Source organism: Aythya ferina (assembly GCF_964211825.1).
Source record: "Aythya ferina genome assembly, chromosome: 19".
NCBI lineage: Eukaryota > Metazoa > Chordata > Aves > Anseriformes > Anatidae > Aythya > Aythya ferina.
In genome coordinates this window covers 6273164-6288917 of record NC_140309.1, presented here as the reverse complement: position 1 = coordinate 6288917, position 15754 = coordinate 6273164, and the positions used below count along the sequence as shown (strand labels likewise).

The window sequence follows — 15754 nt, the reverse complement described above, 5'->3', positions numbered from 1 at the left end:
GGGGTCTGGCCGTGCTGGTGGAGCCATCGCAGGAATGTGGGGCTGGGAGGGCCGGGCTCAGGGGGGGCACCTGGGGCTGCTCGGCCCCTCGGCAGTGGGACACAGCACGGCACAGACACGGCCATGGAGCTGCCGCGGGTGCTGCTGGCACTGGCTGCGATGGGCACAGCCACCGGCCTGGGTGAATCCTCGGGGGGGACAAAGGGGCTGTGGGGTGGCTTCCCCATGGGTTTTGGTGCTGGGGAGGGCTCATGGGGCTGTTTGTGGGTTTGGGGGGGCTCTATGTGGCTGCCATCCCACTGGGGTGACCCTGGCGCAGCCACGAGCTGGGGTCCCTGTGCCACTGGCTCACGGCCATGCCCCCAGCCCTGCTGCCCTACGAGCCCCGCGTGCCCCCCGGGGCCCTGCTGGGGAAGGTGACGGCCACCACCTTCGCACTGGAGAGACCCTGCTGTGTCTTCCACCACCTCACCAACACCTCCGACGCCGTCTGGCTCGTGGTGGCTTTCGCCAACGGTGAGCACCCAGTGCAGCGGGGGACATCGGGGACCCTTGTTTTAGCTGCTCACCCCTCTGCCTGTGCCACGCAGCCTCGGCCACCTTCAGAAACCCCCCGTCCCGTGCCGACGTGCCCCTCTACGAGGGGCTGCCCACCACCCACGCCTACATGACGCTGGAGACAGCAGCGGCCGCCTACGCCTGCTCGGTGCCCGGCCCGGTGCTGCGGGTCGGGGGGGACGCGGTGTGCGGGGGCCAGCACGGCCAAACAGCCTGCAACGGGCCCCTGCCCTCCCCGGGGCCCTACAGGTGAGATGGGATGGGTGGGGTGGGATGGGACCCCCGGGGGGAATTCCCCATCCCCAAGGACTAGCAGGTATCCCAGGGCTTGTGTTGTCCCGGTGGTGCCCGTCCCACAGGGTGAAGTTCCTGGTGATGGGCTGCCACGGCCCCAAAGCGGAGACGAGGTGGTCCGACCCCATCCTCCTGCGGAGAGGTACGGGTGGCAGCGGGGCTGGCACAGCACCACCTTCCCCCCGCATCCCCTGGGCTGCGGCATCGCCTCCGTGCCACCACCCCAAACCCCAGAGGGGAGGAGAGCTCCCCAGGCTCCCCTGCTCACCCTATTCCTGGGTGCCCCCCATCCTCCCCGTGTGTCCCTCACCCCGTGCCCTTCCAGCCCGCAGCCCGAGCACCGTTGACCCCGCGCCCACGCAGCGCAGCAGCGACGTGGTCGTCATCGCCTCCATCCTGGCCAGCCTCGGCGCCGGGCTGGCCGTGGCAGCGCTCGGTGCCGTGGGGTACGAGGGCTGAGCGGGGCCGTGCTCGGGGGGATGTGTCCATGGGGTCCTGGGAGAGCATCCCCTTCTTCATCCCAAGGACAAAGAGAGGGAGCAGAAAGGATTTTAAGAGTTAAAGACCTTTTTTTAAAATTGATTTGGGGTTTTAGATGTAGGGGATGTAGGAGAAGGGGGTGGTTTCTGTGGGGTTTGGTCCCTTGGGGGCCAGCGGAGCTGCGGGGACCCTGCTCGATGCCTCCTTTTGCCTCCCTGCAGCGCCGAGGCGTGGAGACTCCTGTGCCGCCGGGATTTCGGGGCTGCCTTCTCCCAGCACTCCTACAGGACCCACCACATCTCCCCCACCCTGCCCCAGCCCCTCTGCTGCGGGTGCTGCAGGGCGGCGAGGAGCTGCTCTGCCCCTCGCGCTCCCTGCACTGCCGAGTAAACTCCTCGTAGTACGGCCTCGCCGCACGGCCTTCCCCTTGGTGCTTTGTTCCCCAGCTGGCCCCAACACCAAAAGTGGGGGCACCAGACCCCAAAATCGAGGTCCCTGCTGGGGAGGCTGCAGCTGGGGGTCGAGGCGGGTCCCAGTGCGGGGTGCGGGCGGTGGCACACCCCTGCTACGAGCGTGCCCGTTCTCTGCGCGCCTCCCGGCGGGCACCCAGGCGTAGTAAATGCTCCCCGGGGGAACGGGCCCGACCTGTTTGCTGCGGGGCCGTGGCTCGGCGCAGGAATGTGGGTGGTTGGAGGCCGCAGGCGGGTCCCCTGGGGCCAAACCGCGCGTCCCCCGCCCGCCGCCCGCACTCGGCGCTCGGCACCCAGGCCCTGCACCATGCTCCCGCTGCTCCTCCTGCTGCTGCCGGTGGCCCACGGCCTGCGTGAGTCTGTGCTCTGAGGGGGGCTTCACGGCGTGACCCCCTCCCCAAAATGGGCTAGGGGGGATAGGGGTGGGGGAGGGTGATGTTACTGCTCGTGGGTGTCCCCTCGGCATGGGCACGGGGGCTGCAGGAGGTGCAGGGCACCCCCCTTCTGGGGACACCCTTGCTTTGGGACCCTCGCGGGCGGCACCCAGCTGGGTCCTGCAGCACAGCCCCGTGGCCTCTGGGGTCTCCCCGGGCTGTGTCTCTCCATGGGTGGTGGCGCCGAGGGGCCTGGCTGCATCTTTTCATCCAATTTGCTGCGTTTGAACCCAAAACGAGCGGTGGGGCGGAGCTGGGAGGCGAGGGGGCCACGCAGCCGGGATCCCCCCGGGGCAGCTCCCTCTGTGCCAACCCCCCCGGCACTGTCCCGAGCCACCAGCCCCTGCTCCAGCCGGGGCCGGGGGCTCCGCTCTCATCGCGTTTTCATCGCAGAGGAGCTCTCGTACGAGCCGATCCTCACCGAGCACAAGATGAGCGGCCGGATCACCGCCAGCACCTTCGTGCTGGAGCAGCCCCGCTGCGTCTTTAACAACACCGCGATAGGAACAACCACCAGCATCTGGCTGGTGGTGGCCGAGGCCGCGGGTAGGTGTGGTGGTGGGGACACGGGGAAGGGGCTCCCAGCGTGTCCCCTCCCTCACCGCCGTCCCTCGTCCCCGCAGCCTCCGTGAGCTTCACCAACAGCGTGCAGCCGGGGCTGCCCCAGTGGGCTTTCCAGAACTTCCCCGCCAACACCTCGGCCTACCTGACGCTCAACGCCACCACCCTCAACTACCCCTGCCCCAAAAACACCCCGGACATCACAGTGCTGCGCGTGGGCAGCGAGACCAGCTGTGCCAAAAACACCGCCGTACCCACCTGTAACGGCCCCCTGCCCGGCCCCGGGCCCTACAAGTGAGCCTGGTGCTGGGGAGGATACGGGGGGGGGGTGCAGCCCTGGTGGGTGCTGACCCCATCCCACAACCTGCCCTCCTCCCCCAGGGTGAAGTTCCTCGCCCTGAACGGCATCGAGCCCGTGGCCGAGACCCAGTGGTCGAAGCCCATCACGCTGAGGACAGGTACCAGGGGGGAAACTGAGGCAGGGCGCTGCCGTGGGCATGCACCCCATGAGGTGCTGCCCCCCCACACACCCTGATCTCTCTCCCCCAGCCCAGCAGCCCCCGAGCAGCCCCGGGGCGGGCGGCAAGCGCAGCACCGAGATGATCGCCATCACCTCCATCCTCTCCATCCTCCTCGCCGTGCTGCTGGCCGGCCTGGTGGCCACGCTGGCCTTCAGCGGGTGAGTCCGGGGGGCACACGAGGAGTGGGGGGGTGACACCAGCACCCTGTGTCCCTAACCCCGTGCCCCTGTCCCCCCAGCTCCGACCCCTGCGGCCGTGGAGGCATCTTCAAGCCGGAGGCGGTGTCGGTGCGGCGCTACAACACCCACCACGTCTACGACCAGCCGGCCGCGCGCCTCTGAGCCCCGCCGCCCGCCGGGAACCCCCCAGGGGACCCCGGGGTGACCGCGGGCTGAGTGGGAGCGGAGATAAATGGGATTTCTGCCTGCCTCCTGCCCGCCTCTGCCTCCCTCTGTGGCCTCCAGCGATGCCTCGCCGAGTGTCCCGGCCCTGTAATGCGGCGAGGGTTTGGGGTTTGGGGAGGGGGAGGTGTTCCTGTGCTTGGTCTGCTTTGGCCATGGGTGAGAAGCCCCCCGGTGTAAGGCAGGGTCTGGGCTCACCCCACCGAGCCTGGGAACAGCCCGGGGGTGGTGGCAGCCCCCCCAGGTTTCTGTGGGGCCAGGAGAGCCCCGGGCCCTGTGCTCGCTGCAAGGGCAGCGGGAGGCGCCTGCCCCCACTCTGCAAACCGCCCCCGTGAGCTGCAGGACAGGGCGGCATGATCCCATGGTGTCCCCACCATGTCCCTGCAATGTCCCCGTGGTGTCCCTAAAATGTCCCTGCAGTGTCCCCACGGTGTCCCCGCAGCAGCTGGGCACAAATGCCAAGGCCCCTCGGTGTCCTTTAGCGGAGAGGTCCCCCGGGAGGGTTTTCCCTGCTCCCTGCACATTGCTGAAGGTGTGTTCAGTGCACCGAGACCACCTCCTTGCGACACCACGGGCACAGCCCCAACCCTGCCAAAAAAGAAAAAAAAAAAGGAAAAAAAAAGAAAAAAAAAAAAAGAAAAGGAAAAAATGGAAAAAAATGAAAGAAGGGAAGGGGGAAAAAGAAAAGGGAAAAAGAAAAGAGGGAAAAAAGGGAAAAAGAAAAGGGAAAAAGGGAAAGAAAATAAAAAAGTAAAGAAAAGGGAAAAAATGAAAGAAGGGAAAGGGGAAAAGAAAAGAGGGTGGAAAATGGAAAAATAAAAGAGGGAAAAAAGGGAAAAAGAAAAGGGGGGGAAGGGAAAGAAAATAAAAAAGAAAGAAAAGGAAAAAGGGGGAAAAATGAAAGAAGGGAAGGGGGAAAAGAAAAGAGGGGGAAAAAAGGAAAAATAAAAGAGGGGAAAAATGGGAAAAAGAAAAGGGGAAAAAAAGAGGGAAAAGAGGGGGGAAAAGAGGAAAAAAGGGGAAAAAAGAGGGAAAAGAGGAAAAAAGGGGAAAAAACGGGGAAAAAGAGGGGGGAAGGGAAAAAGGAAAGTAAGGGAAAGAACAAAAACAGGAAAGAAAGAAAAAAAGAAAAAAAGGGAAAAAAAAGGAAAACCCCAAACCAGGCGAAACCCGGGGTTTGGGCCCCGCCCCCCTGCGCGCCTCGCCCCGCCCACCTCCTCCAGGCCCCGCCCGCCTCCTTGAAGGCTCCGCCCCCTGTCCCCGCCCCGCGCTCTGATTGGCTGCCCGCGGCGCCGGCCGGCACATGGGCTGGGGGCGCTGGGGCCGCGGGTTCGAGTCCCGCCGTGTCCGCGCGGTGCCGCCGCCCCCATGGCGCTGCGCAGCGCCCTGTCCGTGCGCATCGTGGAGGGCAGGGACCTGCCCGCCAAGGACATGTGAGTGCCCCCGGGCCGGGGGGGGGGCTCCGGGAAGGGTTTGGGATGCCCCCGGGCCGCTGCCGTGCTGCTTCGCCCCCACCGTGGATTTGGGGTGCGCCCCGCAGCCAGCCCCCGTGATTTGGGGGAGCGCTCCCGGGGCTTGGGGGCGCCCCCCGTGGTTTGGGGGATGGCCCGGAATGGGTTTGGGACCGCCCCGGCAGTGCCTGTGCTTTGGGGGTCCCCCCCCCGGATGGCTTTGGGGTGCTCCTTCCTTTAGGGTTTCCCCCAGGGTGGCTTTGGCGCGGCGCTCCCCGCAGTGCTTTTGCTTTAGGGACCCCCTCTGGGGGTGCTCTGGGGTGCCCACAGCCATTCCTAGTGCTTTGGTGCCCCCCTGGCTTTCGGGACACCCCTGGGATGTCTTTGAGGTTCCCTCCCCGGAGCACTCAGCGTTGGGGGTGTCCCAGCACGGTGCTTTAAAGCAGCCCCTATAATTTTGGGGGTGGGGGCGGCCATACAGCTTCGCAGGGACCCCGGTAGGGCTGTCACCCACCAGGAGGTGCCCCCATCCCTCTGTCCCCGCTCATCTCCCAGCACCCAGCCTGGGGGCTCCATCGGTGTCCCCATCGGGTCGGGTTTTCCCTCCTTGGCAGCCCCCCAAGGGCTGTCCACGCATCCCAGCATCGCCACGGGGCAGGACGTGGGGACAGCACGGGGGGGACCCAGGCGTGGAGCCCACGGGATGCCATCGAGGAGCACACTGCAGCCTGGCAGGGTCGGGGCTGCTGGAAAAAAAAAAGCAAAAAAAACCTACAGCCGTCATGGAAAAAGAGGATAAACAAGGAAAGAAACATGACTTTTTTTTTTTTCTTCTTGCCTTTTTTTTTCCTAAACCCCATGTGTCAAGGCCTGGTTTTTATTTATTTTTTTAAATCCCTTGGCATCCATCCCCGCTGGGAGCTCAGACCAGCGAGGGGAGGCTCTGCTTTTTAGGAGGAACATTTTGCGGGAGGGATGACGCCGCCGTGAGCGGAGGTTTCCAGATGGGAGCAGAGCTTTCCAGCCCCGTGGGCACGAGGCTCAGGGCAGGGGCAGCGGCTGCCCCGGGAGGGAAACCCAAGCACAGACCCGGTGCATTCACCGCTGCCATCCCCTCCCCTGCTCCTGCCGCTGATTTATGGCATCCCGCTGATTTATGGCATCCTGGTCCTCCGCCCTGTCCTGTCGCAGGCAGCCTTTGGGGTTTCCCTAAGGAAATCCGGGATGTCACCGGCAGCCCCGGGGCGTGTTTGTGGGTCAGAGCCCGCTCACAAACCTCCCCCTCCCGGGCTTCCCTCTCCGTGGGTGCAGCACAGCGAGTCCCCGGGCACCCTGACATTTAAAACTGTGACCACTCCGGAGGCTGCAAGAACAAAAGCTTCGAGGTCTGTGCTGTGCTGCCGGCAGCCATAAACCCTGCACAACGTAATTCACGGCCTCTGAGCTCGGGCTGGGGGGGAAAACCTGCTCCTGGCAGGGCGGGCAGGTCTGCACCGGCGGGGTTCTCCATCTAAATCCGACGGAGGAGGACCTCACTGCAGCCACGGTGCTCAGCAGCAGGATTTGGGTGATGCTGCTGCTCTTGGTGCCCCCCCGGTGCCCCGTTGCCCCCGCAGCCCCGTTCTCACAGCAGCAGCAGGGTTTTGCTGGGCTCTACCCCAGCCCGGCCCCGCAGCGATGCAAAGTTTCTCCCCGCCGCTGTTCCTGTGGGTTCCCCCCCTCTTCCCAGAGCAGAAGCAGCACCCCTTGTTTCTGTTCCTCCTGCAGGCGCCCGCCCCGAGCGTGGTTTGGCAGCGGGGCCGCCGGGCAGCCACAAAACCGTGGAGCTGCCCATAAAGAGGCAGGAAACCTGCTGCAGCTCCTGCCCTCCGGCACGTCGCCGGCTGCACCGCGTGGGACCCAGCCCGGGAAAGCACCTCCAGCCCCGCAGGGCTCCCGAGCCCCCCCAGCTGAGCCCTGCAGAATCCCCCCCTGCATCTTCAGTGCGGGAAAGCAAGGAAAATTGCCTGCTTTCTGGAATTTTTCCCCCTGCCTCCCCAAGGGCTGGGTAAAAGCAGTGTTTTTTTAATGGCAGAGCTTGCTGTCTCAGCCCCCTCCCCAGTCCCACGAGGCAGCACTGTGTGGTGCTGTCAACCCCTACCCCTCGTTGTTTTTTTTATGTTTTCTCCTTCTAAAGCCCGACCTTTCCCCTTCCCCTCTCCTTCCCCTCCATCACAACGCTCGGGCTCTGTGCTCCAGGCCAGCTGCGTGGGCGGCAGCAGGATGCCCAGCACCCACGGAGAGCCTGCAAAATCGCCTTCCCTGCCATTCGACGAGTGCTGGTGGCGATGCTGCAAAGACGACATAATCCGGGGCGTTCGGCTGCGTGACCCTGCCCGGGCTGCAGGGCCCCCAGGGGATTTATCCCCAGCCCCTGCAAAGCACGGGCTCTGAAGCAGCAGATTTTGGCAAACCTGGGTTTTAATCCCTCGTGCTGGTGGCTGGGATCAGCCAGGAGCAAACGATGCGCAAGCCCAGGTGCTCGGCGCATCCCCGTGCTGGTGCTTTGCTCACATGCAAATCCCCCGGCGCTGCTCTGGGGCTGTGGTTGGGCGCTGCAGCGCTGATGCTGACCATGCTGGGAGCTCCCCAAAATTCAGGGCTAGCAGGAAAACCCAGCACAGTGCCCCTACAGCCACCGGCACTGAAAACCTGCTCTGTGTTGTTCGGCAGAGCTCAGCTGGGCAGATGGTGGCTCTCTGTCTGTGTACTCCCTGCCCGCTTAATGGTTTGCATAAGGCAGGGAACGGCGGTAGTTTCGGGTTAATGGTGCTTAATCCCCTGGTTTCATTTAAAACCTGCCTGGCCGTGGCTGGGAGCGGGCAGAGTGCGGCTCTTAGCAACCTGCCCGACACTGGGGGTGCCCCGGGAGGGGACACCAAGGGACGAGGACACCGGCACCATGCCCAGGGCGTGCAGCACACAGAAACGGAGCGCGGGGGCAAGGTCCCCTGCGTGTTGAAAGGGAGACGGCGAAGGCAGATTGGGGCTGTTTGCTCTTGCTTGTTTATTTTGTCTTCCGGCCGCCTGTCGCTCTCTGGAGCAAACCCATGTTCCGTAGGGATGGCCAAGTGGCCGAGCTGTGAGGCCCCCGATGCTGGTGGCAGCCCCACGTGGCCGTGTGGGTCCCCTCCTGGACCCCTTTGGTCCCCCAGCAGCTGCGCTGTGCAGGGCAGGGAGCATCCCAAACCCTTTTCATCCCCTGGCAGCCGTGTGTGGTGATGTGGGGTCCCCCAGCCATCGTTCTGAAGCGCTCGGGGCAGCCAGGACCCATGGGTGCCCCCAGACGCACGCTGAGCAGATCCCTTTCCACCTCCTTGGCCAGCACACGGGTCCCGATGGCTCCTCCACCTCCGGCCCCATCCGTGCCGGCAGCTGAGTCACCCCCTTTCTGAGGAACTCGGCCTGGCTGTCAAGTGGTGATTTTTTGGCAGTAGCACGCAGGAATGGTGACTGGGGCCGTCCTCGGGGAGGATGCGGGCTCAGAGCATCGTGGTGGCCACAAACACCCTGCGGTGGCCATGGCACGCGCTGCCCTCGCCCTGCGTCACCGCAGGGTGTCCCCGGGGATGTCTGGGCTCTGGGTCCGTCTCGGGGCTGGAGGAGGCTGTTGTGGCTCCCGGTGTGTGCCAAAAAGGGCTGCAAACACTCACTTTGGGGAAAGGGTGGGATTTGTTTGTTATTCGCCTTCCTATCTGGAAGAGAAGCCGCCTTCGGCTGCCAGCAGGATGCTGGGGTCAGGGCTACGAAGCCGGGCTCGCCGCGTGCCTGTAGCCGCGGGACCGGCGGCGCTGACGGGGCCGTGCCGTTGCCTTCCAGCACGGGGAGCAGCGACCCATACTGCATCGTGAAGATCGACAACGAGCCCATCATCAGGTGAGCGGGTCCGGGCCCTCTGCCCTCTCTGCTTTGGGCTGAGCCCCTCCTCAAGGCATGGGCCACGGTGCCCGGTAGCCCACGGCCAAGCCCTGCCCCGTAAGCCACCCCGCTGCGGGTGCTGCACCCCAGCCAGGTGTCACCAAACGCTCGTGGGGCTCTGTCCCCGCCATCAGCGGTGCCGTTCTGCCCCGCAGGACTGCCACGGTGTGGAAGACGCTGTCCCCGTTCTGGGGGGAGGAGTACGAGGTGCACCTGCAGCCCACCTTTCACAGCGTCTCCATCTATGTCATGGATGAGGACGCGCTCAGGTACGGGCAGGTCGCTGCTGGGACACCGCAGGGTTTAGGGCTGGGGAGCTGGAGCTCAGCGCTTATAGGGGACGGGCAGTCTGCTCAGCCCCATAGCAGACACCAGAGAACCCACAGCTGGCCACGCAGGTGTGGGTTTTAGGACACGAAAGCATCCAGGCTGGGAGGGGATGGTGCTGGATGTGGTGTCCTGAGCCCGAGGTGGCAGCGAGCAGTGGCTGAGGTGGGGACAGCGGCACCGTGGGGACCCCAGCCCAGGACCCCCGGGCGCCTCATCCCCTGTCCCTTTGTGCCACCCCCCCTGGCACCTCCCTGCTTGTGTTTTGCAGCCGTGACGACGTGATCGGGAAGGTCTGCATCACCCGCGCCATGCTGGCAGAGCACCCCAAGGGTAGGGGACGGGGGGGCTGTCCCCAGCCCTGCAGCCAGCCGGTGCCGGAGGCGTGCCCGGGTCCCCCCGTGACGGTGCCCGCCGTCCCCGCAGGGTACAGCGGCTGGGTGAGCCTCAGCGAGGTGGATCCTGACGAGGAGGTGCAGGGGGAAATCCACCTCTGCGTGGAGCTCCTGGAGGGCGAGGGTGGCCGGCGGCTGCGCTGCACCGTGCTGGAGGCCAGGTGAGGGGACGGGGACGGGGATGGGGACAGGGATGGGGACGGGGATGGGGACGGGGATGTCCCGCTCCCGGGGTGGCATGGGCAGCTCCTTGCCTGCTGCTCTCTGGTGAGTCCTGGCTGCTCCGTGACTCGGTTTCCCCATTGTGCCTGAGGCAGGGGAACCAAGGAGACGAGCAGGAGTGCAACTCGGTGTTTTGGGGGTTAACTGGAACGTCCCCTCTCTTCTCCGCAGGGATTTGGCCAAGAAGGACCGGAACGGAGCCTCTGACCCCTTCGTCCGTGTGCGCTACAACGGCAAGACACAGGAGAGCGCCGTGAGTCCTGCTCCAGCTTATCCCATCCCGTGGCCTGTGGCAGTGCAGGGAAAACCCCCAGCGGGGAGCCCTCAGCGTCCCCAGAGGGATGAAATCCCCGCGGCAAAGGGGCGAAGCCGTTGCCTTTGCAGGTGGTGAAGAAGTCCTGCTACCCGCGCTGGAACGAATCCTTCGAGTTCGAGCTGCCCGAGCCCGCCGGGGAGAAGCTGTGCGTGGAGGTGTGGGACTGGGACCTCGTCAGCAAGAACGACTTCTTGGGCAAGGTGAGCCCCAAAAAGCATCGCCACCCGCCCCTGCAGGTTGTGGGGCAGGCAGGGGGCATTTCTGAACCTCCCCTTCCCACCCAGGTGGTGTTCGGCGTGCAGGGGCTGCGGGCGGCCGGGCGGCAGGAGGGCTGGTTCAGGCTGCAGCCCCACAGGTCCAAGCCGAGGGAGGACGGGTGAGTCTGGGCACCGGGGCGCACCGCAGGGATGAGCAAGGTGGGACGTGGTGGGGACGTGCACGCCGTGTTCCTGCAGGCGCCGAGGCAGCCTGGGCTCGCTGCAGCTGCAGCTGAGGCTGCGGGACGAGACGGTGCTGCCCTCGCACTGCTACCAGCCCCTGGTCCAGCTCCTCTGCCAGGAGGTGAAGTCGGGGCGCCAGGTGAGGGGTCCGGGATGGGGATGTGGGTGTGCGTCTCCCTCGGGCCACCACATCCTCGTGTTTCTCCCCTCCAGGACGGCCGGGTACACCTGGTCACCCTCCTCGATGAAACCACCACGGCCGAGTGCCGGCAGGAGGTCGCCGTCAACTTGGTGAAGCTCTTCCTGGGCCAAGGGCTGGTGAAGGAGTTCCTGGACCTGCTCTTTGAGCTGGAGCTGGCCAAGCCCTGTAAGGCTGGGCTGGGGAGCGGTGCCGGGGGCTGCCAGCCTTCTCTTGGGGCTGCAAAATCTCTGCAACCTCGCATGGTGATTCCTGGGGGCACGGCTGAGGTTCAGCCGTCGTGCTGTGCTGTGGGTGGGAACCTGCTGGGTTCATCCCGGGGAACTTGCTGGCAGTGTTGGCTGTAGTTGGTGGAGGAGCAATGGTTTGAGGTTGGGAAACCTCTGACTGCAGTGAGAACGGGCAGGGGGTGGAGGGCAGAGCCCCTGGGAACACCCCCACGGCTGCAGCTTCCTGGGGGTGACCCAGGGCCGTCCCCACAGCCCCTCTCCCCTTCCACAGGCGAGCCCAACACTTTGTTTCGGAGCAACTCCTTGGCCTCAAAATCGATGGAGTCCTTCCTCAAGGTGCCACACTGTCCCCAGACCCACGGGGAGCTTCAGCCCAAGCCCTGCTCGTGCCAGGTCCCCAAGGGGGAGCCCTGCTGGGGCTGTTTCTCCCCCTGGGGCCAGGAGTTGAAGAAAATCCCCTGGGTGGCCCTGGGGATGGGGGTGTCGGGTGCCAAATACACGGCTGTGGTCCCCCGGCAGGTGACAGGGATGCAGTACCTGCACGCCGTTCTGGGGCCCATCATCACCCGTGTGTTCGAGGAGAAGAAGTATGTGGAGCTGGACCCCAGCAAGGTGGAGATCAAAGACGTTGGGTAAGGGGCACAGGGGGGGGATGGCGGTGGGCTGGGGCTGCCCCCGGCGTGGGGCTGATGGGCTCCGATGGTGCCCGCAGGTGCTCGGGGCTGCACCGGGTGCAGACGGAGAGCGAGGTGATGGAGCAGGGCCGCCAGCATCTCCAGTCCTACCTCGGGGAGCTGCTGGACACCATCAGCAAGTCGGCCCCCACCTGCCCCCCTGTCATCCGCGCCGCTTTCCGGCAGCTCTTCCAGCGCGTCGGGGAGCGCTTCCCAGAGCACCAGGTCAGGCTGGGCGCGGGGACCCTGGTCAAAGCCTGCGGTGGGGCTGGAGGGCCATGGAGGCTGGTTTCACACCATGCCATGAAGGTGGAAGTCTCTTTGGGAGGGTCGAGAAGGGACATTGCCAAAAGGCAGGGTGCGCTGGGGCCGTCCCAGTCTGCTTGGTGGGCTCTGCTCCTGCGTATGGAGCAGGGCCCGTGGGGATGTCCCCCACGGGGATGGGCCCTCACACATCTTGGTGGCTGCAGCACGCCAAGTTCGTGGCTGTCACCAGCTTCCTCTGCCTCCGCTTCTTCTCGCCGGCCATCATGACCCCCAAGCTCTTCCACCTGCGGGACGCGCACGCCGACGCGCGCACCAGCCGCACGCTGCTGCTCCTGGCCAAGGTGGGGACAGGGGACGGCAGGGGATGGACGGCAGCGGGGGCGATGTCACGGTGGTGATGCCACCGTCCTGTGGTCTGCAGGCCATCCAGATGGTGGGCAACATGGAGCCGGCAGCGGGAAGGGCCAAGGAGGCCTGGCTGGCCCCACTGCAGCCCGCCCTGCAGCAGGGTGCCAGCCAGATGAAGGCCTTCATCACCCGGCTGGTGGGGACGGAGGAAGAGGAGGACGATGGCGAGGGGAGGCTGCGGAGCCCCCCCGCTGCCGTGGTGAAGGAGGGGCTGCTCTTCGTCCACAAGACGCGGGGCAAGGGGCCGCTGCTGTCCTGTGCTGCCAAGAAGCTCCACTTCTGCCTCACCGGGGAGGCCCTGAGCTTTGCCAAGAGCCCTGGGGCAGAGGTAAGGGGGGCACAGGAGGAGGTGGAACCCCGCCGTGACTGGGGTGGCACTGAGCACCGTGTCCCCCATCTGGCAGAGGATCGGCTCCATCGCCCTGGCCAACATCCGTGCGGCCGAGAAGGTGGAGGAGAAGAGCTTCGGGAGCTGCCACGTCATGCAGGTTGTCTACGTGGATGAGAACGGGCAGCAGGAGACAGCTTACCTGCAGTGCAAGGTGGGATGGGACTGGGGTGGGGATGGGGGGTGTCAGCCAGCCGGGACACCCCATCTCCACCCCGTCCCCTGCGGCAGTGCGTCAACGAGCTGAACCAGTGGCTGTCCGCCCTGCGCAAGGTGTGCGGCAACAACCCCCAGCTGCTCTGCGCCTACCACCCCGGCGTCTTCAGGGGGGACAAGTGGACCTGCTGCCACCAGAAGGACAGGACGGGTACAGGGGGTGGCCAGGATGCGACGCGGGGGTGTTAGTGGGGTGCCTGCCTCCCTCCAAAACCCATCGCCAGCCCTCTGTCCCACAGGGCTGGGGTGCGACCGGACCCGGCACGGTGTCACCCTGCAGGACTGGAGTGACCCCCTGGATCCCGACGCAGAGGCACAGCGCCTCTTCCAGCACCTCCATGGCCTCCAGCAGCCCCTCAGGTGAGCCCCTCTTGGGGGGGGACAACAGGGAGGACAACCCCCTGTGTGTCCCCTGCCCCACAAAGGCTCTGTCTCCCCCGTTCCCTTCTCCCCAGGGAGAAATACTGGGAGTTGGTGAAGATGGAGGACCCCCAGAACGGCCCCCAGGTCTGCGGTGAAGGTAGTGATGAGGGGGACACTTGGGGAAACAGAGGGAGGAACCCTCAGCTCCCCATCCCCATCAGGGATGCACTGTTTGGGGCATCCTGCGTGTTTTTGGGGAGGTCTGGTATCATTGCCCTTTGGTCCCCCCCGCAGGTGCCCCAGTGCCCCCGGGGCTGAGCCAGCTCTTTGAGGTGCTGCAAGACCTGGAGGGCTGCCACCGCCTGCTGTCCCCCAGTCCCCCCGCATCCCCTGCCCTGCTGGAGCTGCAGACGTGAGGGGTGTGGGCAGGGAGATCTCTGTCGTGGGTGGTGGCAATAAAGGCACTTTGTTCCCTGCACCCCTGTCCTCTTGAAAATTTCTGCTGGCAGCAGGCCACTTCTCCCAGATGAAGAAAGAGCATCCATCCAGGAATGTGTCATTTCAGTACCAAGGGGCTTGGGGCAGTAGCCACAAGGGAGGCCATGGGGACATCAAGGATAAGAGGGACATTGAGGGCCTGGAGCATGTCCAGAGAAGGGCCACAAAGTTGGTGAAGGGCCTGGGACACAAGTCCTGTGAGGCGTGGCTGAGGGAACTGGGGTTTGGTCTGGGGAAGAGAAGGCTCAGGGCAGAGTTGCTCTCTGCAACTCCCTGAAAAGAAGGGGTGGGGAGCTGGGGGTCAGCCTCTCCTCACAGGTAACCAGTGATAGGACCAGAGGGAATGGCCTCAAGTTGTGCCAGGGGAGGTTCAGGTGGGAAATGAGGAGACATTTCTGCTCAGAAGGAGCAGTCAGGTGTTGGGACGGGTTGCCCAGGGAGGTGGTGGAGTCACCGTCCCTGGGGGTGTTCAAGGAGAGGTTGGACGTGGTGCTTGGGGACATGGTTTAGTGGGTGACAGTAGTGGTAGGGGCACGGTTGGACCAGATGATTTTGGAGCTCCTTTCCAACCTTAATAACTATGATTCTATGATTTTGTCCAACCAACGGCCAACTGGGGGCTTTCTTCTTAACGGGGGCTTCCGCTCTGCCCCCAAGAGGCTTTTGAGGAGAACTGTGCCACGGCTGCCCAGCTTGGATGTGGCATTGCCAAGGCTCCTTCTCACTGAGAAATTCAGGGAATGGCCCAAAACATTGGGGGGGCTCAGGCCCAAAACCTTGCTGGGCAGGAAGTGCCCCCGTGTGCACTGCTTTGAAGACCGCCTGCCCGCATCCTCCCCAGCCTTGTCACGACCAAAGGCCTTGTGGCATCACAAGGCTGAGCCACAGCTGCTGTTAGTCCTGGTGGTCACTGCCAGAGCTCTGCTCACCGTGACAGCCACCTCTGGTATTGGTATTGATCACTGGGAGAGGGCAGGATGAAGCTCAGCCTGACTCTCCTCCTGCGCATGGCTCTGGCTCTTCTTGGGTGGTGGCAATAAAGGCACTTTGTCCCCTGCACCCCTGTCCTTCTTTGGGGACACTGCTGGTCAGAGGGACAGGCACTGGTAGCACTGTGGCAGCACTGGGTGGAGGTGTTTCATGGCGGTGCTGCTCAAGTACTGTGTTCCTCATGGCCATGGCTCTGGCCATGGCTTCCATCCTCCCCAGGTGGCCTTGGCCTTTGCAGCCACTTCTGCAAATTATCTTTGTGGTCTTTTCCAATCTTAATAACTCTATGATTCTATGAATTTATCCAACCAAAAGCCAGCTTGGGGCTTTCCTCTTTAATAGGGACTTCCACTCTGCCCACAAGAGGCTTTTGAGGAGAACCGTGCCTTGGCTCTGCCCATGCCTTGTCAAACTCCCTCAGGAGGGCTGCCGGGTCCTGGAGGCTCCCTCGCGTGGCCTCGATGATGAAGGAAAAAAAAAAAAAAAAAGCCCTGCCCACCCATATCTACTACTTCTCCCCAGTTGTGAGAAAAAAATCAATAATTTTCTCAGGCAGGGTCTTCTGGGAAGTTCTGGGAAGCTATTTTATTCACCATTGCAATGGCAGGCGTCCTGCAAACAGGATCACACAGTAAAGTTTATTCCAACCTTAAGGGAAGGTTGGACCTGGTGATTAATGTGGGAATAAAAATGT

General features: G+C 64.1%; 3 protein-coding genes across 4 annotated transcripts; all 3 read left to right on the top strand.

Annotated features, from left to right (window-relative positions):
* Nucleotides 1–235: 235 nt before the first annotated feature.
* LOC311421498 (uroplakin-3b-like) lies at nucleotides 236–1722 on the top strand (the record flags this gene model as incomplete). Its single annotated transcript, XM_084493441.1, has 5 exons — nucleotides 236–516; nucleotides 591–807; nucleotides 918–994; nucleotides 1178–1298; nucleotides 1554–1722. The coding sequence occupies exons 1-5, from the start codon at nucleotides 357–359 to the stop codon at nucleotides 1720–1722; spliced, it is 744 nt and encodes a 247-aa protein (XP_084349567.1). The 5' UTR covers nucleotides 236–356.
* Nucleotides 1723–1752: 30 nt separating this feature from the next.
* Nucleotides 1753–3747, top strand: LOC311421314 (uroplakin-3b-like protein 1). Of its 2 annotated transcripts, none has more exons than XM_084493027.1 (6): nucleotides 1753–2163; nucleotides 2635–2782; nucleotides 2860–3091; nucleotides 3179–3255; nucleotides 3347–3476; nucleotides 3557–3747. In XM_084493027.1, exons 1-6 carry the CDS (start codon nucleotides 2011–2013, stop codon nucleotides 3657–3659), a joined length of 843 nt encoding a protein of 280 aa, XP_084349153.1. In that variant the 5' UTR covers nucleotides 1753–2010; the 3' UTR covers nucleotides 3660–3747. The 2 variants fall into 2 exon arrangements, with proteins under 2 accessions (XP_084349153.1, XP_084349154.1); XM_084493028.1 differs by having other exon boundaries at nucleotides 1754–2155; nucleotides 2630–2782.
* A 1277-nt stretch (nucleotides 3748–5024) lies between these two features.
* LOC311421301 (ras GTPase-activating protein 4-like) lies at nucleotides 5025–14050 on the top strand. The gene is made up of 20 exons (XM_084493008.1): nucleotides 5025–5152; nucleotides 9029–9085; nucleotides 9283–9396; nucleotides 9726–9787; nucleotides 9881–10010; nucleotides 10243–10324; nucleotides 10456–10587; nucleotides 10672–10763; nucleotides 10843–10966; nucleotides 11041–11194; nucleotides 11528–11592; nucleotides 11776–11888; nucleotides 11969–12155; nucleotides 12401–12538; nucleotides 12619–12933; nucleotides 13010–13147; nucleotides 13225–13360; nucleotides 13449–13569; nucleotides 13665–13729; nucleotides 13867–14050. The coding sequence occupies exons 1-20, from the start codon at nucleotides 5088–5090 to the stop codon at nucleotides 13986–13988; spliced, it is 2412 nt and encodes an 803-aa protein (XP_084349134.1). The 5' UTR covers nucleotides 5025–5087; the 3' UTR covers nucleotides 13989–14050.
* The last annotated feature ends 1704 nt before the right edge of the window (nucleotides 14051–15754 follow it).